General features: G+C 42.9%; 1 protein-coding gene across 2 annotated transcripts in view; it reads right to left on the bottom strand.

Moving 5' to 3' along the window:
• AHRR (aryl hydrocarbon receptor repressor) overlaps window positions 1–23,822 on the bottom strand; it is a 92,187-nt gene extending 68,365 nt beyond the window's left edge. The window contains exons 1-2 of one of the 2 annotated variants that reach the window (XM_083825777.1): window positions 23,380–23,822; window positions 6,255–6,326 (exon numbers count right to left, since the gene is read on the bottom strand). In XM_083825777.1, the coding sequence (XP_083681903.1) occupies window positions 6,255–6,316 (62 nt within the window). In that variant the 5' untranslated portion in view covers window positions 6,317–6,326; window positions 23,380–23,822. The remainder of the gene's footprint in view (window positions 1–6,254; window positions 6,327–23,379) is intronic. The other variant, XM_083825778.1, reaches the window with a different exon arrangement.
• Window positions 23,823–25,082: the final 1,260 nt, after the last annotated feature.

The raw sequence follows: 25,082 nt of genomic DNA, 5'->3' as shown, positions 1-25,082 counted from the left end.
TTATCTTTTGTATGTCAGTTGTAACAAAGATAAGAATTTGGTTTCTCTCTTAAGAACATTCATATTCCTCCCAAAACATTAAGATTAACATTATTCAGATTTCAAAACCAAACACTCCTACCCCAGTCCCACGGTGTGTCCATGCAGTGAACAGGACCAGATATCTCAGAACAGTTGTTGTGAAAATGTACAAGATGAAACGCATCCCCAGTGAGGAAGGTGCTAGATTAAAGTCGCACAGGCAAAATGGTGAATTTTAAACTACTCGGTTTTGGGGCGTCCAGTGAGGGGTGATCAATTTTGGGGTGTCCAGCATGACAGTGAGGGGTGTTCAGTGGGCAAAGCACAGACTTGTCACGTAAGCAGCAAGACATTTGTGGTAAGGTCGAGAAGGCTGTTATCTCCAGCAGACAGCCATTGCTGGACAAAGCAGTAGTCACATGCTTTATCCAAAAATAAGCCACAGGCCACTGGAGCTGCAAACTGCATGAATACACAATCGCCAAGGGCTTACAGCAACCCCGGGCTGCAGCTGAGCTAGCATCGTCCCGGGCACTTGGTGTTGTGTCTGGTGGTCTCCACCACACTCTCACATCGCCCTTTTTCTCTTTGGTGTTATGGCACATTGCCACATTTCTCCTGAGGCCCTTTCTTCAGAAGAGACATTTAGAGAAAGATCATGGGGGAAAAGAGTGGAAAAATACTGCAAGAATGGGAAATGGTGGACAAGGAAAAGATGGGTGTGCTAACAGCTCCCACTTCCACCTAAGCAAAGACAAGAAGCATAAGCTTATGCAGCTTAGCTAGTGCTCCAGTGGAGAAACAGAGTGCATCTAGTCACTTGTAGCACATTTCTGCTGCAGTTTGACATGCCACACATTGATTCCATTTTTCAATGATAATTTTAATTTTGAGCATTAGTATTTCACAAGGTGGTCAAGGGTTAAAGTACAACATACTTTGAGCGTTGTCTTCTTATGCAATCTTAATTCAGCTTTTAAGTAGTTAGAAAAAAAATGTTATGTTTAGGAATTAGTAAAAAAGATCAATGTTACGTACATGGGATTGCTGACTTTGCTACAAAGTGAAAACCTTTCAAATCGAACCAGATTTGAAAAAATCATTGCTATCTTTGTGAGCATTCAGTTCAATTTGACAGGATAGCATCAACACACAGACAGAATGAAAAAATATTCAAGATAGGTGTCGATGAAAACACATAATTCCTGATTTTTCATTTAAAATTGCCTAAAATGGCATGTGGTCCTTCAATAACAGAATGAGCTGCTTTCAGAGGCATGGGGGAGATTTTATGGATTGGGGATTTCCTCTGTGAGAGAGAGAAAATATCCAACAACTAATGCAATCCACAAAGAAGGACTACTCTTTGTACACAATGGGTACTAACTTTTTTGGAGTCAACCCTGAAGCTCAGCCATTCTCACTTTTGACACCAAAAGATATCTGACCAGTGGACAGCAACATTTTTGTAGGGATATAGCCCATAGTTCAGAATAAGCTAAAGAACATAGACTTTTACTCATTGCCCTTTACACATGACAAACAAACTGAAGTAAGGAAGCAACTTAGTACAGAAAAAAATAATTCCAGTAAGGAAAATTAGGCCAATGAGTTCAAAAGATAAAAATTTTCAAGAGTAACATGGAACAGAAATTGTTCGAGCCTGTTTACCATATAAACTATCAACTGCTCTATGCCAGAGAGGCATGGCAAATACATGGGCTGCATTTGTACTAAGAGATCAGTTGTCTGGAAATTACAGGGAATGGTGTAAAAAGACTGCAAGAGAAAGTTCAGGATGGAGTCTTCCTGAAAACTCAAGGAAATGATTCAGTCAGTGAGTAAATCCAAACAAATGGAAGTTTGATGCAAATGGTAATTAGGTGCCAAGTGGATGAGATTTAAAACAATGCAAGTTCCATGGAAAGGCTAACTTAGCTGTCCTGCAGAAGAAAAGAGCAAGCAGGAAAATTCTTCAATGAGTTGTTTTGAGGCGAATGGAAATTCTAGCCCTTATTTTGACCTGAAACTAGCCATGCTTGTCGTGTTTGTGTTAAAACTGATTCTCAAACTGCACAAATCAGGTCCTAAGGAACACAACACTCGTTCTATAATGCCTCTTTTAATCTGCTTTTCATACACTACTACTACAATAAAGTGGCACCTGTACTTAAAACAGTAAAGCTGGCATTTCCTCTTTGTGCGGTTAGATCATCCAGATTTTGCTCTGCAGTAGCAAGTACGTGTCCCTGCACAGGATCCATGCCACCAGTCCCTGTTCAGTAGGAAATGAGTGTGGGAGCTGATGCAGAGAACGTTTTCTGTTTTATTGGCACGTAAGGCATTGAGCCATTTGTGCTTCAACGATTCAGTGTGCCCAGGACCCACGGACTGCCACTTCTGTAAACCAGTTCGGTGAGCTTGCAGAGGAATTTCCTGCAGCTACAGCTCTTGTCTGCAGAGCATGGTATCTGCTCCTCCACTACCTGCTGCCCACTGAGGGAGCCCTGCCCCTTGAACAGAAAGTTCAGTCTGAAGAAGTTTTCAAAGTATGCTGTAGTGTGAAACCCATGGAGGATCTAAACTGAGAAAATCTAATCATCTAATACGATGGGAAGCTTTCAGTAAGAAGGGGAAGGGAAGAGAGAGATTGTGAGATGCAATAGATAGACTAGGCACAAAGTAACAGCAAGATGACTATCATGAACAAATTGACCAGCACCCATAGCTGCTGAGCTGTGCTTGGACACTGCATCAATAGCCTGGCACAGCTGAGCTCCAGTGGCAACTGGCCATGTGCAAATGCTCACTGTCCCCTGTGAGTGAAAAGGACTAGATGAGGGAAAGCTGGCTGAAGGAAAGGTGACCCTTTTCCACTGTCCACTTCTTCTGAGTCTTCAAGGCAAAAAAAAGGAGAAAGCAGAACTGATGGTCACGAAGACATCACCCTGGCAGAGCAGATGAGAGGTTGGATAGTGTGACACCAAGTAAGAGGAAGGACTATGCCACAGAGGGCCTTAAAATGAGAACTAAGAAACAGGAGAGAGCTGCACCTCCTGAGGTCTCTGTTTACCCTGGCACTGATACAGTTCTGGCTCATCTGGGCAGTTTGGAGCAGTTGTAGATACACTCAGAGCAAAGGCAGCTGAGCTTGCCTTTAAAGAGCTGTAAAACATTACAAGAAATGTTTTGCAGAGAGAGAGAGTTTTACAAGTTGCCAGGGTTTGAGATGAAAAGTGGATGAATCTCAAATGGTAACTGTCCTGACGCATCGCCCTAGCATCTTTAATATGAGTATTAATTTCAATGCAGTGATTTTAGTTTGAGGTTAAAAACAAGATCTCTTTAGTTTTCACACGCTTGAGTTACTAGTAAAATGTTAGGTTTCCACAGGAAACAAACACTTAAGTAGAAAATATTTCCTTCACTCAAAATACTCCATTTTTCTGGATGAAAAGCATAACTGATGGAAAATATTCAACCAGCTTGAGCTCCAGGTGTTTGAACTGATTCCATAAATGCCAAAATCCTTTAGTGTAGACCACATTTAATACATTTAATAGGGCTTGTTTGAAAGCTGTCTGTGACCAAAGGAGAACAGCTAGGATTTTAGAGTTATTTGTATATATGGTCAAACTTAAACCTGATGTACTGTCTGAAGAATGGCAACCTAGTGAAGACAGTCTCTCCTAGTAGAGAAGAAGACAGAAACATACTAGCTCTTACAAATACAAATTTTCTACATGTTTTTTCATTGTCATACGGTTCTCTGCATTCTGCTGTAGAGCTTCTTCATACGTGTTCCTCCTTGTTCTGTAAAGCTACCTCAGAATACAATTGCTGATATCCTGTGCCTGAAAAACTGTGAACATCATGAGTGCTATCATTCTGTGATGTCCTAACTTAAAAGCCAGCTGCAGGATCACCAACTGGCTTGACAGCCTGATCACAAAGTGCTAACGGAGGGGAGATGCACTGACTATGGGTAGACATCAAAGACTTAGTTGTTCTGCACACAGGAGTGTTACGCCTCTGTCTTCTGAATCCTGACCTTCAAAAGGTCTAATCCACGAATCCCTAAGAAATCCACATCTCCTGCTCAGACTAGTACCCATGAATCCATACAGGGAGAAAAATATGACAAGGCCATAGAGGAAAATGTGCTATGCTATCAAACAAGACAAACTCAAAAAAAAAAAAAAAAAAACCACAACACTACATTCTACATTGATCAAAAATCGTGGTTGAACATGCTATTCAATAAATAGGATATGTCTGTCCTTCTAAATTTAAGATAAATTATTTGAGGCTGGTAAGGAGACCTCATAGTCCTGAAATGTCAGTAAGATCCATAGGACTGAAGGGCATAGACTGTGAAAGGAGCTCAGGACTCCGTAAGTCAGTCATGGGCATTTAGAGCCTCTTCAGAGCAGGGTTAGGAAGTCTCTGAATGAGGGAATGAGCACAGGAAAGGCTTACCAGACACCAAGACCACAAAGAGATAAGGTTTGAGGAAGAGACTAGTGTTGCTAGGAAGTGAGAAATCATCCTCAGCAAGTGATAAGTAACTATTCACAGAAAATAGAGGGCAGTCTCTAATGTGGGAGCTGTGTTATAATAACTCCAAGCATATGATCTCCCTTATTTAACCAAAACCAAGTTTCTTCATCAAAACTGTATATATCCTGGGTGGATAGGCTCATGTTCAGGTACCAGCCTTGCCATCTCGTAGCACAGATATTTTCAAAGTAGCACTACTTACAATGGCTCAAAAGGTAAAAACCTTGGTTCCGTCTAAGTCAGTGAGAATCTGCGTTTGATTTTGCTGAAGCCAGAAGTTCCTAAAAGGCTCCTGAGGACACTTACATCCTTTGATAGTGGGTAGCTTTCTTAGCCATTGCTTTTACCTAGAAGTCATCTCAGAGATAAGTTCTTGCTAATATGCACACTCCAAACATGAAGCTTAATGTTTCTCAAAGCATCTGCAACTCTTCTTCCTTTCCCACATAAGTTATGATTCATAAACAGTTCCGCACAGAGGCAATCTCACGTACTGGAGAAGTTCCACACCTCATGCGTGTATAAAGTATCCAGATGCATACTTGAACAGTAGTGCAAAAACGTTGTATACATTTTGGATCTAACACTCAGGTGTTGCAGAAAGAATACTGTTCTTCATTCATCATCTTTGTCTATTGAAATCCTCACCTGTTATGTATTTTACACTAAAAAATACCTTTTTTAAAGTGGCAACAAGTGGTTCATGTGCAAATACTCTCCAAAATCCAAACAAAATCAGCAGTCTTCACCCAAACTTACAGAGAAACTCCCCTTTGACTTTAGACAAATATATACAGTTTTAAGCCAAGTGGGTTATTTTAGGAGCTCTGCTTTAATTACCTTCTCATCATTAAATTGCCTGCAAAGACCACCAGTGCTAGTTCACAATTTTAACATGCTACAAATGTATTTCATAATCAAGTATAACTCAGAAGATGTGGAATGATTATATCAGAAGGCTTAATCTCACAGAGTGATTTATGGCAAAGTCATTTTACATTTAAGTTATAACAATTTTTTTCCTGCAATTTCAAGCATCTTAAGACCCATTGCACTTTTTTTCTGCTTTGCCTTCACACATACAGCTTCTCTCGCATTTTTCTTCCGATGAAAGTGATTCCATAGTAAATAGTGGCTTGAATATGATGTGTTCTTTATGCAAAAAGTGAGTCACCAGTCTGCTTTTTCAGTTGGTTGAACTGACCCACTTTCCAGACTCACGTGTCGAACTTAGGGATGCCCCAGGCAAGGCTAAGCCAAGGAAGGGGAAAGGGGGCCATGCCAGCATGCTGGTGCCACTCAACACACAGCTTCTCAAAAACAGGACACAGGGGACACCCCCTCCAGCCAATTGCCCAGCTGACAATTAGTCCACCAGTATCTTCTGCCTAGGAAAAAACACTGAGGTGCACACCTCAACAACCACCAGCCGCCTCCTGGGACAGCCAGTGATGGGTAAGGACGCTCTGACCCATGCTCAGCATCCTTTCTGGAGCCACTGGAAACCATGAAGAGCCAGCCTCCAGACCAGGGGTTTCTCATTGAAGTGAAAGAGATTGGGTCTCCCCTGGGTCAGCAGATTATGGGAGGATGAGATTCCTCCTGCTGCCTCATTTCTACCATATACATTTGGAGAGAGGTGCAACTGCCTCATGATGAATATGATACTTAACTGTTTCTGAATGGGTTTCCTCCTTTTCCTCCCAGCATAGAGGCACTCCCCCGGAGGAATCATTGTTTTGATGCTGAAAAACAAAAGGGATAGGTGTCTTAGTTCAGAGGTTTCTGCGTTTCATACCACTGTACAAAATGACAGCACCAGGAAAGTTCATGTGAGGAAAATGTTTGTTCCTTGAGTGTGGCATTCAACAGCACTAAAAAGCACAGTGGCATTAGTTAAGATAGAAGCTTAAGGCTTATTCCAATTTCCTACCTTAATGCTATTACAATATTGATGTTTATATTCAATTTTCATTTTTTCAAATTACGCATACTATACATGGTATAAAAATGGGTATAAAATACATCCTGTTTACTCAATATGCAAAAATATATATATATATTTTTCCTTCTAGGTTCATTTTTAAATTCAGCTAAGCAAATAAGAATGAATAATATTACCCATCATCTTTTGCAGGGAGGATTTCACAGCTTTTTTAATATACGAGAATATTGTCTTCCATTACTGAAACTGTGATAAGTAGGATACCATTATTCAAATTAGCATTTGTCCAGGTCCTCATACCCTCATTTTTAAAGACGGAGAGTAGATCTGTTGGCAGCTCAAGAAATGGCACACAGCGCTGCAGTTAGCACTTAGGACCAGATCCCAGTGTAACGCTGATGGAGGTGACAATTTTCAGACAAACTATTGCACTGTTTGGGCATGTTAGACATTGCAAGGTCTAAAAGAAGTCTTTGTGCTCGGCCTGTTCAAATCTTCCGGAGATTAGCCAAATAGCAAAGTCTCTTGATTTTCTGTCTGAAAGAGTATTTTAGTCTCACTGTATGCTCACAACAATGGGTGTAGATTGCCTGAGAGGTTACTGTATCTCAAGAGTATTTGCTGCTTTGTGCAAGATGTAAAATTAAGGGGACCTTCTATGTCACTGAATCAAAGCTCATGCTATTGAAGACAGCTCTGTCATATAAAACTTAATGAACTTCATTTTAAAAACTATTTAGAGGAGTTTTTGCTTTTCATCGAAAGACAGCTTTCTGATAACCAAAAACCTTACGCTTTCCAGCTTAAATTTGTTCATGGTCATTTTATGCCCATTTGTTCTTCTGCCAACATTGTCTTTTAGTTTAAATAGCTCTTCCTCTTCCATTGTGTTTACTCATTGGCGTATTTTTAAATATCAGTCATATCTTCAGCCAGCCTTCATTTTTTCTATTCTAGGACAACCCAGACTGTTTCAATCCCCTCTCATGTTACAAACTCCTTAGTCTTCACATCATCTTAGGAGCCTTTCTCTTTATTTTACGTTTTCAATTAATCTGTCTAAAACATGGATAAACAGAATCATGAACAGCATATTAATTAAAGTCTAACTGCATTTCATACGTGTAAATATATATTCATTAACAAACCATTAGTTCTTTATGGGAACTATTTCACTTCATATTAGTGTGACTGCATTTTCCTTTTTCATAGCCGTTATAAAATTCATGGAACACAGTCACCCTGTGGTTACCTAATATGCACATTTCTCTGTCTTCGTGCATAACTTTCAACAAATAAATTCACAGTTTATGAAGGAAATCTAACTTCCATTGTCTGCATAGCTGGCCACCTCATTCATACAACTCATACAATCTACAATTGATTTTTATTACGTGAGAATTTTATCCACTTGCACCATTGATGGTGCAAGCAACTAAGTTTATTAGTACATTCCTGGTATTACATGAAATTTCTTAGTAAAAATAAGATTGTCTCCAAACTGATAGTTGAGGAACAATGCTTGTAGTTTCCCTCCTGCTCAGTCATTTTCCTTGAAGCACATGTTGTTGATCCAGTTACTTCCGCCAACCCTTTCAAGGCTTGTACTAGTCCTCAGCAGCACAGTATCCTTCACTAAATTCAGATAGGTCTACTCTCATCTGGAAAATCAGTTATTTTATCATCAGAAAGCTATTAGGCTACCTTGGTGAGATTATCTAACTCTACATTTCATTTTTACTCCATTACACAAATAACCACAGTCATTAATTATTCCTCCCTTTAGAATTTGTTCTAAAATGTTTCATACTATAGAGATCAGACTAACAGGTCAGCAGTTGCCTCCTCTTAATTACAGGTGATGGTGGTAGTCACTCTCCACCGGTCACTCTCCACTTGGTGCAGCATCAGGTATAGAATTCTTCCCGAAACACACAAATAAATTTGTTTTCCACTGTTACTGGGATGATTTCATGTGAAATCAAGCGTGTGAACTGCCTGGCCACATTCTACAAGGGACTGAATGCAGTGCAATAAATACTGCTCCAGGTTGAGAAAGTTTGTTTATCCAGCTGGCTTTGCTTAGGTAAAGCCTTCTTGCCACCTTCAAAGACCTAGTTAAGTTAGAATAGCCTAGTTAGGGTTAACCCTAGTTAGGGTTAGATTAGCCCATTTTCTGCAACAGTCTGCCAATTTGAATGAGCTCATCTGTCTTGGTGGGTTTTCTACTCCAGGGGGAAGCTAGAATGGTGTGAAGATGCTAAAGGAATTGCCGTAGCTTCTCGTGAGACATTACATTAAAAGACATTTTCTTTACATTGTAATATTTTTGTGTTCTGAGTCCTTCCCGTTCATAATATGAATCTGTGACTCATAGCTCGTGTTTCAAAACAGTGTCACATGCTAGACTTCCCTTCTCTTGCTTTTATGAGTAAAATTAAAAGGAAGAAAAAGACTTGGACAGCGTAATTCAACAGAAAACTTGAAGTTAAGACTTTATATGATTTCCCAAAAGGACAATTTTTTAAAACCCACTCTGGTTCAGTTGATGAATATGGGACAGCAACTAGAAGTAGATTAAAAAGACCTCAGTATACAGACAACTGAAAGGCAGGAAATAAATGGCAAACAATATAAGATAGAATTTGTGAAATGTAAAAAGTTGGTTAAGAAAGATAAAAGCCCAAAGGAAAATTCACAAATTGAAAGGCTAAAGAGAAAAGATAGCTTGCTTTTTTAGATGAATATTATGAAAAGAAAAAAAAAAAAGAGCCTAAAAAATGTGTACAGAGAAAAGGTAGATTTATTCAACAGATTTATTTCCAGTCTTTTTTGAAAAGAAGGAGACTCAAGTAAGAACAAACCATGCACTCTTCAGGCTTTCTGTAGGAACTTTCCACAGAATTAGGACAAAGGGTTACCACAGCAACATAGTATGGAGCACTGCCTCAGCAACTGAACACCAATGTCCTAGATATGTATACAGGCAAGAGTTGCTTCTGCTGCTACTGCTAATGCTAATAGTGGTACTCAGATAAGATGAGTTTGAGAATGAATGTACCTGAATAAAGACCAACTCAGAGGGCTCATGGCTAAGAGTCCTAAAAATCACAGAACCATAGAATTATGTTCTATGGCTGATTCTGTGGCTGAATATGTCTGAAAACAGTGCTTGAAGTTGCTGAGCTGCACCGAACCACAGACTTAGACAATATTTATTCTAAAAACTGAGGAAGAGCACATATTCATAGTCCCACCTGGACCATGCCCTCTTCTGATGGTTTGGGAGCACTTCTCTCTACCACTGGGGCGGCACAGCCTATCTGCACGGCTCCTTCCCTAGAAGCCCACCAGCCTCATACATAAGAAATGGGAAAAGGTTGGGGGGATGACACTCAGCTGCTCAGCACAGTTGTGCCCTTTCCTTTCTCTTTCCTTTCCCTTTCTGTCCTTGCAATACTTGAGAGTCCTCACGTGTTCTCCCCTTGTTTGAGGGAGGAAGAAGACAAAGCCACAGCAGCAACCTTCTGCTCTCCAGCAGCAGGAGAGGGTGCTTGCAAACTTGAGGAGCTTCAGGAGGAGGAGAGCTGTGAGTGAAAGGAACGAAATAGCTGGGCTGGGAAAAAGCAGATGTGGGCCATGATCATTCACTTTCTTGTGTCAGATGCTTTTAATCAGTGATGCCATTAAGTTGTAATGAATCTCTGAACACTGAGGAATCCAAAGGTCTGAAAGACAGCTGCTATATGACAATATTCAGAGAAGGGAAACATAATGATCCAGCTAACCACCGGATGGTGACATTAACATCCGTCCCAAGCAAAATATCAGAAAAGCTGATAAGAAAGATGAATAACATCACTTAATAGATTTCTACGGAATATCATGCTCTTTGAAGGGAAACTTACTCACTGAGAACTTATCAGATCTAGCTGATGAAGGAATTTACTCATACTAATAAATCATGTAACTTAGTAGCACAACATTCTGATTTTAAAAAGCCACAATGAAGTACTATAGAGCGCAGTTTAAGTAGATAAATAATTAATCAAGTGACAGATCCAAAAACGAGAAATCATTGAGAAATCACTGCTAAACAAAAAAAGTTTTTATAAAGACCTTGCAGGTATCAAGGTTCAATAGAAAACCAGCAATGATAAAATTTGCAAATATTATAAAAATGTAGAAGAGTGGTCTTAAGCATTATTTAATTTTCTCTATTATGAAATAGAGAAAGATGGAGTGCCTGGTAGTCTGTTTCTGTTTATCCCCAATGCATTTTAACACAGTCAAACACAAACATAGAACAGGGAATGCAAGTCATTGCTACTGAGTGCAGACTGCATCCTGAAACAGCAGTGATTTTTGAAAGAAATTAGGGATCAAGGTAAAAAATGAATACAATCTATACACCGAGCTCCAAGGGAAGAGCTGCTGCAAAGGTAGTTAATGCAGCGGCTGAACCAAGTGAAGAGATTTTACCTCTGTTTACAGCCACGATAAGACTGGTATTGGAACAGTGTGCACAGTACCCGTGTGTTTTTCAAATACTGTTAAAAATGGGAAAGGGCAAGGCAAGAAAAACACAAAATACTTGCAGGCTGAAGAAACTGCCTTGCATAGCATGAGTTCAGCCTACTTCCAAATCAAAAAGAATTTGGTGACTTGAATAAAGTACTACCATGGGTGCTGAATTATTTTAATCTGAAACACAGCAAGCACTTATAAATATAAGCTGAAGCCAGATACATCCAAATAAGAAAAAAAAAAGGCATTAATCTGTAACATTGTGAGTATTTAAACACTGGGGCAAGTTACAAATGATTTAGTGGATTCTCCATACCCTGCTGCCTTGAAATCACTGTTAGATGTCTTCCTATATACAGTTTGTCCTACCAGAAGTTATGCCTAAGTGAAATACAAGCAGTTGGGCTGAATGCGGGCATTCTCAGAAATAAAATTTGGTAGCCTTGGCAGCTATAAGAGGTCAAATCACATTATCCAATGGCCTCTCCTTTCATTAAATGTTATGAATCATTTCCTAGTCTGAATGCGATCACATACCACGCAATCAATGTACGAGCTGCATGAAAGGGCTGTGCAGGCCACGAGTCAGAAGCCCAGGTTTGGAAGAGACAGCCTGGGAACAGGGAAGTTGTGTTCTCGGCCCTGCTTCGCCACAGAACCGCGGCGCAGCTTTGAGAGCCGCGAGGGAGCGGAGCGCAGCGTGCAGGGCCCCTGTGCTACCCGGGAGGCAGCAGCCCCCCCAAAGGGCCTCCTCTCACCACGGCTCATCGACAGAACGAGCTGTCATGGCTGCTACAGACCATGGTGTCCGCAGACATATGAAGAGGAGGCTACTGAGTGTGGGGGGTGTATTTTGGATTGGCTAGGAAACTGGATTTCTTTACTTCGTTATTGTTTTCTTAAGAATCAAAAAGAGTTGGAGTTGGGATGCTTTTTGGCAAAAGGAAACACCATCCAGTGAAGGCCTGGGAACCTCAACCTGGGGCCTTCTAGGCAGAGCTGTCCCAAAGCAGCACTCACAGCACGGCTGAGGCTGGCAGGGCCCTCTGGAGGCCGCCTGGTCCCAGCCCTGCTCCAGCAGGGACACCCAGAGCAGGCCGCCCAGGGCCACGTCCAGGCGGCTTCTGAAGGTCTCCAAGGAGGAGACCCCACAGCTTCTCTGGGCAGCCTGTGCCAGTGCTCAGTCACCTGCACAGCACAGAGGTGCTGCCTGGTGTTCAGACAGCACCTCTGCACATGCAGAAAGTCTGAAGTGACCTGAAACAGTCCTTCAAGTGCACTGGTACGGATCCCAGTAGAAGAGCAGGCAAAACATTAGGTGATGAAAGCCTGCCTGGGGGGCGGGTTTTGAAACCTGCGTGTCAGGTAAATTAGAGCTCTACCTGCTTTCTTTCTCTAAATTACTTGTGATTAGCGCATTTCTGACAAATGTGTTGTTTCTGACAAACTGTTGTGTTACAATGCCTTTAGTTATATTATCCTTGCAAATAGCATGCAATACCATGTCCAGCTGAAGTAGCCACACTTCAAGAGAAACTGGAGATAAGTCACAGAAATGCCTAAAGGCTGAGAAAACAAACCCCACAGCCAGAGTCTGGGAGCAAAAACTGCTTGGGTTGCCATGAAGAACAGCAACAGAGAACTTCCTCACAATAAGTAAATACATTATGTAAGAAACAAACATTTCGTGACAGAGATCAAGCTAATTCTAGCAAGATCCAATTTTCAGAATTTGAGGCTAATTAAATTCAAATTATATAAAATGAGGATAACTATTAAAATAATTTACCCAGGACTGCACAGGACTCTCCATCGCTTAGCATTTCTTTAATATTTTTATTTTTTTTTCTTAAGAAAACTGTTCTACCTATGTGATGAAGAATTTTGCTTAAGGATGTCCAATGGTCTATGTTATACATGAGATTGAACCAGTCGATCATGGTGGCTCTTTCTGGCCCTAAAATCTACTCTTCTACCTCAATCTCCGCTCTAGTGAGAAAAAGGAAGAAAGTTAATCCACAAACCCAAAGAGCTGTTAAAAACATTAATTGACTAATAAAAAGCTATATAACACGTGACTTAAAGAGGGTGTTCTGCAAATATCGGGGATCATATGTTGTGCTTACAGTACAGTGAAGGTTTGCCTGACATAGCATATATAAAATCTCTTTTTAATTTCCTTCAAAGAAAATATGGACACATTTGGCTATGGGCTTCTGAAGAAAAACAGTTCGTGTGCACTCAGTAGACGTGTTGTAGTCTGACAGTTATCTATAGTTTCTGTCTGAGCCCGGCACACGTCATCCCCTTCGTTCCTCCTACATGCATCTGCACCACACATATGCATCCCCATGCTCTTTACATGCCTTCCTTCGGCAGAGCCAGAATTCCCCCCCCCTTCCCAGTGTGCTTTCAGCCACTGCAGCCCAGCAAAAAGTGCCGGAAAATACCAGAAATACACACGAACGATGGCATAATGTGCGTGCAGAGCAGACCCTTGCCCCATGCAGCACAGATGGGCAGAGCTTGGAGAGGCAACCAAGGCCATGCATGGGCTGTAGGGTCCGTCCAATGTGAGGTACATGACTAAACCCAATTATGTCAGAGGGATCAGCCCCATTTTCTGGGAGCCTTGGTCTGATTTCTAAAAGTGATGAGCATTCAGCACTGCAGCTGAAGGCATTGAGGACTGTGTTCTGAATAAACGCACACCAAAGATTGTGTTTTCTGAAAAATCAGGTCCTAAATGCCTGGAATTGAGTAAATAAATATACATCTTTCAGAATTATCTCTGCTAATAAGACCATATGTCTTGGCATTATTATAAAGATCAATTCAGTGGTTTTGACGTACTTAGCTATTTTAGTCACAATTATCACAGGAAAGGCTGTGACAAAATTAATAGCGCTGTGTTCAGAACAGGATTTAAACAGTGTGTAGTATGGAGCCAGAACCACGAGGTGGATGAGGATAATAAAGGAAAACACTGAATTTCTGCCTCACCAAGTAATGTTCATCATAGAGGTAGCTGTTGTGAAAAAAAAAAAAAAGAAAGAAAAAAAAAGAGCTAGAGATTATGAGAGAGCCTGAGATTAGTTTAGTGCATGTCCACATGGGTGAGGAATTCACATCATCTTTAATTCTTGTGTTTCCTAACTTACTTTTTTTTCTTGAGATTTGAAGATGTAAATAATTAACTTAAAAAAAAAAAAAAAGATTAGATGCAATTTTTTTTAAGTGGTTTTAAATATTAAGCTCTTTTTAGAACTTCTAAAGTGCACTGTGCCACTTCAGGAAGGATATGGACCATAGCACACTTAAAAACACACAACAAAATCAGACTGGACATATGTCTGGTACAGTCCTGTACAGTTCGTGGAGTGGCATCTCTTTGTACCAGGCTTGATTTTGAGTCCTCCATTTGTCTTTGCCACAGAGCATTAGAGGAGAATATTGGGTTGCCACAGGAGCTGGACTACCCTTTGCATAATAAGGTATGAGCAGTGATGAAAAAATTTGCTGCAGCTGGGGCACTTAGGATATTGTCTGATCCATACGGATTATTTCATGATTAACAACACACTCAATCTCGCATTGCAGTCTTGCCCTCAGGAGGGATATTAATGTACCATGTTTCACCTTTAAAGTCTCAGGAATGTAATATCTTCGAGATCTCTGTCCCTCTGTTACATTTGGTGGAACCAGACTAGCAGGTCATAAAAAGCTACTTTTGGAGATGGAGAAAAGGATGCTGTGAAAGCATAACTACCATTTCCACAGTAAACTTGACCAAAAATAGTAAGACAGGTCAATGAAATATTGCTGCAATGAATGTGTAGCATAGCAGGGCCTCAGTTCAGCTGTCTTTAACCCATGTATAGAAAAAGTTTTGAGGGTAGCTTTAGACTGGCAGCACAGATCTCCATACAAGCTAACAAGTAGATATATCAAGTGTATTCATATCTTTTCAGATAGGTTCTGGCCAGACTTAACTCTTTGCTTTTATGATGACACTGCTAGAGATAGATAGCTCATTAAGTTTGTCTAGCTCATTAATTTGTCTACTCTAGTTCACAATTGCTACTGGGGGATAAATGTCCTTAGATAAAAAGAACAGTGTAACTTTGAATGGGGTGTATCACTGTTTGCACAACAAACACACGTAGCCCTGCCTCAGCTGCTTCTTGTGTTGTTTTATCCTCGTGCCCAACTCCCCTCTTCCACCATAAGGCGATGCATGCTCCAGCACCCATATGCCAGTGCAATGAGGTGCATTAGACACGTCACTTTGAGCTGCTGAACTAGCCACAGGTTGCAAACACAACTACGAACTATGAAGCTGTGCCAGTCCTTCAAACCCTCCTGTAAATTCACCAGCTTTCCTGGTGTTCCTTTCCCAGGCACCTGGGTTTTAATCCTTTGCTCATCATTTCATCAGACTCTGATAGTCCATGTTTGGGGATCTCTTAGAAACAGGTGAAAAATGATCTTTGATAAGACTATTTATCATTGCGCAGCCACCAAGCCAAACTAGCAGCACAGTGCACGTTTGGAATAAATGCCGCATCCAGTATGATAAGAAACCCTGTACCCTTCAAAGGAAGACTACAGATAGGCTACAAGATTGACCAGGTGAGACAAAGAGAAATGCTGAACAATTTTGTGAGTTTTCTACTGTAAAGACAAAATGACACTAATTTAAATGGAATTTTAATCAGGAAAGGATGGTTTTTCAAAATCAGGGAGACTCTTCACAGCAGCCAATATGCTGGTGATCCCCTCCTGCCAGTGGGCCAAGCTCCATTTTCAAGTCCTTTAAAGAATACTGCCATACACCACAACAATATTCTCATTTCTCTGACTCCTCTCTTCTTTTCAACAAAGGGCTTCTTAAAAGGTTTCAGTGGCACTCCAGCACAGAGTAGAAGTCAAAATAAACAACAGCTCAAAACCTGGACATCTGCAAATATCACTGTAGACAGGGAGACTGTGTGGAAAGAGAAAGAAGTGAGTGTCTCTGACTCAGAAAAGAGCACTGCCCGAATTCATAGGAATTTCTGTGACACAAGGAGAACATAGCACAGTGAAAGTTCCCCTGGAAGAGAAGCAAAAGAGGACTGGATTTGGGACTTAATCCTCCAAAAGAGGACTAAGGATGACAAAATGGAGACTGACATCTTTATTATTATAGAAGTTATTATGAAATGCATGTGTGCGTGTGTGTAGGAGTGGGAGAGCAGGGAGAAAGATGACTTATAAACTTATATGTAACATCAGCAGGTTGAGAAGATGCAATCCCATTCTTTTCCTGGATTTGCTACTCTTTGTTCCTCCTTCTCAGTCATTCAGTCTAACAAAAGGAGAAGCAGAGGATGAAATGCCAAACACCAGGTAATAGAGGTTCAAAAGAGCTTAGATACAGGAACATCCATGGGAAAAAAAAAAAGAAAAAAAAAAAAAAAGAGAGAGAGAGAGAAAGGAGAAAAAAAGGAAAAAAATGGAAAAAAAAAGCCATAAACTTTAAGGAAAAAAAAATGTTTTTTTTCAAACCCTGTTGCAGAAAATGAGAATGCAGAGAAAATTGAGATGAAACATGAAGTATTTGCACCTAGTACTGAGTGAATTGTATTAGCTTGATGCTTAAATTGGCATCATTATTATTGTTATGGCTGCAATTCAGTCTTTTAAAACATTTTTGCTAACAGTGTAAGAATGCTAACAGTGAAAGAAGCAGGTCAAAGTTTAGACATACACACCGAGAGCCAGGCTGGCATGTGAATCGTCAAGATTTTGCTCAGTTCTTGCAAGTCTTCAGTTTAATGAAGTACATGAAAACCAGAATGAAAACTCACAAATTCCAGTTTTTTCACATACAGATTCTGGCAACAAAAGTCAAAATAAAAACGGATGTAGCTATTATTTTTTGCGATTATAAAAGTAGCTAAACAAGTTATACTTGTTGAAAGGCTTGATAGTTTTATCTGCTACAACAACAGAGTGGTAAGCACCTTGGTTTGGATACATACTCAGATTTACTGCAGGTCCTTAACTATGGATGTCTAAGTGTACAATTTCCTCTCCAGGAACAGGAGTTTCTCCTTTGTCAGCAGTTATAACGTATCTATTCTTATTCTGTTTCACAGATCTATGGGCATAGCTACATTTGTTTGTTGACAATTTGTGCCACTTTCCATTTTAAATACTTTTCCTGGTTTAGACATATGTCTTCACAGGAAAAAATATGTTTAAAGACATTTTGAACTTGTCTGCAGTACAACTTCATCCTCTAATACTATTTATAAGTTCCTACTCTGAAGTAATCAATATATACAAATTTATTCTCATTAATATCTCCAGCAGTAGTATTTTCTTTGTGCTCATTAAATTTCTTGTAATATAATTTTAGATATTTTTAAAGTTGCAAATTTAATTTTGTCAAACAAGTAATGACTGCAACTATTTCACTTTAGATAATGAGGATAAGAGGTGGTGGAAAAATTTGACCTCTTGCCTTCAAAACTACCAGGATTTTTTCAATCTCTAGCATAAAAAGGAGAACATTGTGGATACATACTACCACAGTATAATCTGTCATAAAGCACTTACTATAATCCAAAATCACCTGACACTAATAAAACAGCTGGTTTAATTTTAGTGATTCTCATCCACTCTTGAAAAGTAATAAATGGGAATTTTTCATTGAGTCAAAATTCTAGGGAATCTCCCAGATTGTACGGTATGGGAGAGCTCTTGTATTTGCTTTTATAGCACGCTTTCTCTCCCCAGTTCCTGAGCACCGATCTGCTCCAAGACAGAAATATTTTGTTAATCATTACATCTTTGCAAATCAGCCTGAAAGGACCTCAAGAGATCCTGTAGAGCAACCTTCCCTGCTTTATACTGAATCAGCTGTACCAAAGCCATTTAGAAGTTTCAGACCTGAAAAAAGTCTCACGAGTATGAAAACCGTCTGCTTTTTTCTAGCTAGACCAATTGATATAGCAAAAAAAGTATTATATATTTCTATGTTCTTTTCTGTTCTTAAAACACAACTGTTAAACTCCTCCAAGAGCTGTCAATACTTAAGAAGTATAGCATCTATGGGCACCCCAGAAATTTTATTCCAGCATTTAACTGTTACTAAAATCACAAAATTTTTCCTGTACATATTAACCTAAATTTCCCTCACTACAACATGAGACCGTAATTTCTAGCCCTAGTGACACAAACTTAGCAGTTTAAGCTCACCTAACTTTACAACTAACCCTGTCTTTCTAAAGATCATTAACTCTTTCTCTTTATTCTTCCCACCTCTAAACTAAACAATTCCTCATGTTTCTTAAGTTCTCTAGTTATCTATCATTCTTGTTGCTTTCCTCTGGACTCTTAATTTGGTCTGCATCTTTCTGCAAGTACCATGCACCCAAATTAATGTTATACTCCATCGAAAGTCCTACCTGGGCTGAGATTTTTCATGTATCTTACAAACAACGCTCCTGTTTTCACATCCCATTGTTCCATCCAGCATTTTCACCACAGTGTGATGCTAATGACTCATGCTTAGCTAGTGATCCACCAATTTTCCACATTCTTTTCTCCTTAGCATGTGTTGCCTAGTCAGCCATTCTCCATTCTGTATTTGAGTAAAAGACTATTCCTGATTTCACAGCCCTGCAACCTGCTTGGTTTTCTGGAGGCTGTTACTCAGTCAAAATCACTCCACATCTGACCCTTGTCTTTCAAGGCGCCCAAAACCTGTTTCAGCTTGGTGACATCTGCAGGCTGAGTGTCCACATGCTCTGGCCCATCATTTGAGCCACCAACGAGATAGGGAAGAGCTTTGAACTTCAAGCAAATCCCTGTGGAATCCCAACCTCAGTGATTTGCTTCTCAGTCCCTTTGGTCTCACCCTGAATCACCTGGATCTCTTCAACCACAGAACAAAATACATGGGCTGAAACAAGAAGAAAAGATCATGTTTGTGAAAAGATTCCTCATTTGAGAAAGACAGAGAGATGAAGACTCATACTGACAAGTGCACTAGGAATTCTCAGACATCAGTAAAACACATGTTGGAGGAACAAATCCCTGTGAAAGACAATGAAGCCAAGAATAGCCCGCTTTCCAAACAGTGCTGCCATGGCTATGTGGTGAGAGCATAATATTTGGAGTTTCAGCAAAGGAAACAGTTTGAGAGACTCCTTGGGATCATGACTCCTAGGGATCGGTATACTACAAAACTCAGCAAACTGCTCCTGAGAAAGCGAGACAATGACCCCAAAACTGCCACGTATTCAACTTCACTCCATCTCAGATCCAGAGTTACGAAAGAGGAAGAACTCTGCTAACAGTGGGTTTTTACAGTCCTAATTAGTGACAAAATTTGATTTTAAGTTAGCACACATTTTCAGCAAGTTAAACCTACTGAAATGACCACCATTTAGCATCAATACAAATAAAGTTTAAAGAATAAATATTTCATGTCTTTAATGCATGCACAGATATTTCTGTTGAATGCAGAGCAATACCTCTTTGGTGCACCTGGCTCCACTGCAGTCACAGGACAGTGCAAACACATGATGGCAAATAATGTGTTTTGCAGCCTCAGCTGTAATAGCCTGCATCATACACACGACTTATTTGTTGCCTGCAAATGCAGCCTCGATTTAAAATTGTAGACAGTCTGGTCCAGCCCAAAGCAATCTCATTGTCCAACGAGTACCTGGGTTCATGCTAAAAGCCTCACTCTTATACAGGAGTAAGTCAAGGTGTTCTGCTGCCTACGCACTGCTAAGCACCGCCGCCCGGCAGAATTTTGCACCACCATCCTGCACTTGCCCTGCTGCTGCCTACCAGAAGACACCTACCAGAGAGGAAGGGTAAGGTCCAGAATAAGTTTTTAAAAACAAAATTGAAAGAGATACCCTGGGTTTCTTGCTATTGTAGCTGCATGGCTGTGTACCTGAGGATTGCACTTGAGTCAAGAGACCCTACGTTGCCTATGCTGAAATGGATATATCACACACTGGCACCAGGGACCCCGGGGGTTCATGAGTATTTGTGGTGCGTTTAGTTGACATCATGTTGGCAGCACCTATATTTTGTCCATCCCACATGCACAATCCTGTAAGTCCATCTTCTCAAGTTCTGCAGTTACTCATGCAATATTTCTTATGTCGATAACAGCAGAATGCAGCATCAACTGCTATAGACACTTCAAAGATCATGACTGTGAAGGCAAGTTGAACAAAATCCAAAGTGACTGTCAACAGCTCGGGGGGACTTCTGGAGCAACAGAGCAACGCAAACATGCTCCTGAAGCATGCCTGGCTCAGGATGTTCAGCTGGTCCCTAACTCCGTCAAACTCTTTGCAAAACACCTTGAAATTTTCATTCTTCCTGCAGAGAGAGGAGTCTGCATCAGGGTTATCTTCTTCTAGAAGAGTATCCACTCAGTACACACGAGTCTGAATAATTGCTCTCGTGTCCATCTTTTCTGCATTGACCTCAAGAAATTTGCAGAAATCCTTGCCTGCGTTTCCTGGAAGCGATTTGCATAAAGAACCAACAAAGAAACTATTTCTCCAAAAGCAGCAGTTCTTGCTTCTGCTAGCCAAATACAGCTGGATTTATTTCTGTATACATATCGGCATATACCTCTGACATACAGCTGACCTTTTCAAACCACCGTACCAGCTGATAACTGACAGGAAATGAATTTCTGGGGCGAGGACAATTTTTGCTTTTTGTGTCTGCCTGCAAAGCTGCCCCATCCTGAGCGTCAGCGAGCACTGTGAATTCTTCCTTTACTGCTTGCCGTAGCCATGTCATGGGGATGGTGAACACCATCGGCAAGCTGTCACGAATACAGTAGCGACACAGTAATTGCGTGGGAACTTTAAAAGTGATGAACATCCAGTCGCTCACCTCATGGCCAGCACACCAAACCAACAAGATCTCCTCTCTGAACCTCAGAGGGAAGCAGCTGGTAGGTCCTGGCCGCTCAGGTAGCCCCATCAAAGAGTCAGCAGCCAGCGTTGAGCAGAATCGCGCTCGTGCTGCTCACGCAGATTGTGTTAGCAGTTGATGAATTGTGGTTATCTGAGCTATAGCTTATTCCTCATGGGTAAGCCGACTCAAATTGAAAACATCACCACTCTTCAGCAACGGGTTTTTGTGTGTGGACATGAGTCAAATTAGAAGCAAAGTCTGAGCTGGGACTCCAGTTATTCCATAGTGAAGACAACCCCATGTTATCCAAATTCATCCCCTTCCAGGGACTCAACTTTATTGGTTATTCAAACATTACTGTAAAAAAACCTTGGCTGACACTTCCTACCCAAACTTGGCCATTCCTTAAATTTTCCTCCAAAATCTGCTTTGTCCTAGCTGTCTCTGGGCACAAAGGGACACTCCCACATCCTTTACATTCCATTTGGGGCTAATTGAACTCACATGTCAGCATGAGTCAGCACTAATTACCAGGAATATTAAGGAAAGATTTGGCACCAGACCTTGGTTATTCAACAGTGGAGCCCCCACATTTAATGGGGTCTAGGGTTAAACCGAACCCCTTAAAAGCACTACAGAAAAAGCTCTACCAAGTCCTTAGTCCAGTTCAACTCCATACAGGCAGATCCTTATGCCGAAACTGCCTTTGCCGTATTTTCAGATACACCTACGGAAAGGCAAACCGAATGGAAAAATCATTTCTGACTACTAAATCCTCCACAGTAGAGTTCAAATCTGTTTATACGCTGAAACTGATGAATCAATATTAGACCGGCTGGCTGGTTTTTGTAAGCATCCCCACTGCAAACAGGGCCTAGCAATGCATTTCCTCATTACGACTCCTGGGCAGAAATCTGAATCGATGGGAAGCCGGGGTAATGATGAACCTCCTCCTCCCCGTGGATCATTTGGACAAAAAACTCCGAAACCACAACAGCGTGGGTTCTCCACGTACGAGTGTTTGTGCTCAGGCTGAGGAGCGTAGGTGTTCACATGCTGTCCCGACACAGCTTCCAGAAACCCAGTCCTCTCTTCCAGCCTAGAGAACGCCCAAATATACTCTGACAGTCAACTACCGAAAACACTACGCCACCACAAACACACCATCACGCAGAGACACGGTAGACGCGACGGTGAGAAGCGAGGACTGTCTCAGCCCGTACTCGGTCGGGGTGCCGGCTGGAGAGACAGCATGAAAGTCACTACCAGACCCTTAACCGGCAACTCTGCTTCTTAACATCCACGTTACTCGGTGCTTTATTTTTCAAGGAAATAAATTCTTGCCCTTGGTTGCAAATTAACAGAGCGTCTCGATAGTGAATTTGATCTTGTCGGTCATGAAGTCCCTTGCTTAAGTGCAACGATTTAAGTCTTAGCCCAGGATAGTAACACTCTCTACGCTCCATAAAAGAGAACTGTTTTGTTTTATCTAGTGCAAACATATGTGCATCAACACCCTTCTCAACAGACTACTTCTGAGCCCAAACAGACCGTTCGGTTTTATTTAAATCCAGTCCCAGTTGTCCTTTTCAAGCCTCCAACTACCAAACAGCGTCAAGCATTTTCTTGGGTTTTTCTGTTGGCTCTTTTTTTTTTTTTTTAGGTCTTTAGTCCATCTCCTAGAAACTCACTAAATGACGCACGAACATTATTTGTGCCCGTCTTAAGAAAGAAAAAGTTCTTTTTATGAGATATAACTTGGTTTTACGCTCTTTCTGTTTTAATCCAGCAAACGCATGGAGGCACAGCTTCGCTCGAAGACGCGCAAAACTCTTGTTTACTAACCAAAGTAACCCCAAGTCAGAAAAAGCTCCGGAGCCCTTCCCTCGGCGATTCTCCCCCCGTTTTCGCGTGTCAAACTGAAACACGAAAAGAACTCGGAGCTCTTGGGCTGCACACCGCCGAAACCACCCATTTCGGGGGGTTTCTCCCCGCGCCGTGCTCCCGGCCGCCCCGCCGTGTGCCAGGTGAGCGCAGCCGGGGCTGGATGAGGCCGCCGGAGGGGAGCTTCCCCTCGCCCTCGTCTCCCCCGGAGCCCTCCGGAGGCACCCGGGGAAGGGATGCCCGAAGCCTCCCGCGGTGTGGGTGCCGCGGCGGAGCCTTTCGCTGCCTCTTTTTCGGCTCCGGGCGCGCCGAGGGCATCACCCGGCACCCCGGGGGGGCGTCGGTGCGGGAGCCGCGGGGCTCGGCGGGCGCACGGGGGAGGCAGCGGCGGCACCGGGGCAGGCTGCGCGACCCCCGGTACCCCACGGAGCCCCTCGGGGGGCTTCCTCGTCCCCCCCACGGGAGCCGTCCGTGCTCGGCGACTGACTTACCCCACGGTGCCCGCCAGCACGCCAAGTTTCTCCGGGCGGCGGCGGCGGGGCGAGGGGCGGCGGGGCCGGAGAGGGTGCCGGCGGCGGGGAAGGATGCTTCGGCCGCCGCTCCCCTCGGCGATCCAGGTGGCGGGCTGGAAAATGCTTGAGCGCAGGCGGCTGCCCGCCGGGTCCCCGCTCTCGCACGCGATCCCCGGCCCGCCGCCGCCGCGGCCCGACGGCGGCAGAGGGCGCTGCGGCGGCACCGGAGGCGGGCGGCGGGATGCGGGATGCCGGGGGGACCGCGGCCGGGATGGGGACGGGGCTCCGGGCTGCTGCCCTCGCCTCTTTTCTCCTCTCTCGCCTCCCGGCCCCGTGCGAAGCGCCCGGTGCCCGCCGGGGCGGGCCGCTACACCTGCCCCGGGCCGGGAGGGAGCCCCGAGAAGGCGGGGGGGGGGGGGGGGGGGAATAAATAAATAAATAAATAAATAAATAAATAAAAGGCAGCGCCTCCTTCCCCGCCTGCCCGGAGCTGCCCCCCGGCCGCTGCCCTGCCCCGTCCCCACGCCCCGGTCCCCGCCCGGCGGGGGCTCTCGTCCTTCCCCCCCGCCGCGGCTCTCCCGGGGCTGGTCGCCCAGCACGGGCGTTTGCCGGCCCCGCCAGGGGATGTTCGCCCGCTGGGCTCGCCCGCAGGTTGCTGGTTTGAGCTGGGAGAGCTCCCCGGTCCCGGTCAGGCAGCCAGGGCCTGGAGGGGTGGTGTGGGGAGGCTGGGGACGGGCGAGAACCTGCAGCAGGTCTTGCACAGGGGGCTGGAGGGTAGGACAGGCAACATCAGGGTGGGACGGAAAGTGCAAGGCAACAGGGAGGGAAGCGGGCCTCTCCCCGGCGGGACACTAATCCGCTGCGCTGAAACACAATCACAGAGCCCTTTCTGAAACCCGTACTGACCAGGGGTGCAGATGCCCTGATGGACACGGCCCTTCTGCCAGCAGAGCCCTGCCTTCACCACTTACACAACGTGGTGGCTCCCCAACGTTGCATACATCTACACCATTACTTCTCAGGGTCACCCCTTGCTTTACACCCCACTGCCTGACCTGGCAGCCAGTGCTGAGTCTTTGGCTTGCCCACTCTGCCCGCCTTTCATCAGGGAGACCTGGCTTTGGCAGGTGTCTCCCCATACAACGTCTCCGTCCCTCTGTCACCCAAGTTCTTCCAGATGAGGGGAAGCCCGGACCCCAACCCTCCCGTCTTGTGTATGGAGATTGAACGGCTCAGCTTGCAGGAAAACTATTGTTCCAGCAAAATAGAACCAGTCAGTGTTGTTGATTGCTCTGTTACATCTTCCCAGACAGAGCCTTGGCAATAAAAATAGATGCAATAATCCACATGGACAGTTGCAATTGTAAACGGCATTCAAAAAGCAAAAACGGAATTCATGGCTTGACACAGACATATCCCCAATCCGTCAGGATGTGACACATTGGCAACGCGTCTGTGCCAAACTATGAATTCCATTATTTACTTTTCTTCTGAATGCTATTTATGATTGTAACCTTCACAGTAAATTAGTGTATCTATTTTATATCAGGCATTTTCTGAGAGGCTTTGGTATTGTCTGCACTTATTATATTCATAGAATTGATGGAAGTTATACCAATTCAGGCCACCATAAATCTTTGGGGACCGCAGGCCGTGCTTATGTTAGGACAATTTGCCAGCAT

Source organism: Anser anser (genome assembly GCF_964211835.1).
Source record: "Anser anser genome assembly, chromosome: 2".
NCBI classification, from domain to species: Eukaryota; Metazoa; Chordata; class Aves; order Anseriformes; family Anatidae; genus Anser; species Anser anser.
The sequence above is the reverse complement of the archived record's forward strand: the minus strand, read 5'-3'. Positions and strand labels throughout refer to the sequence as shown.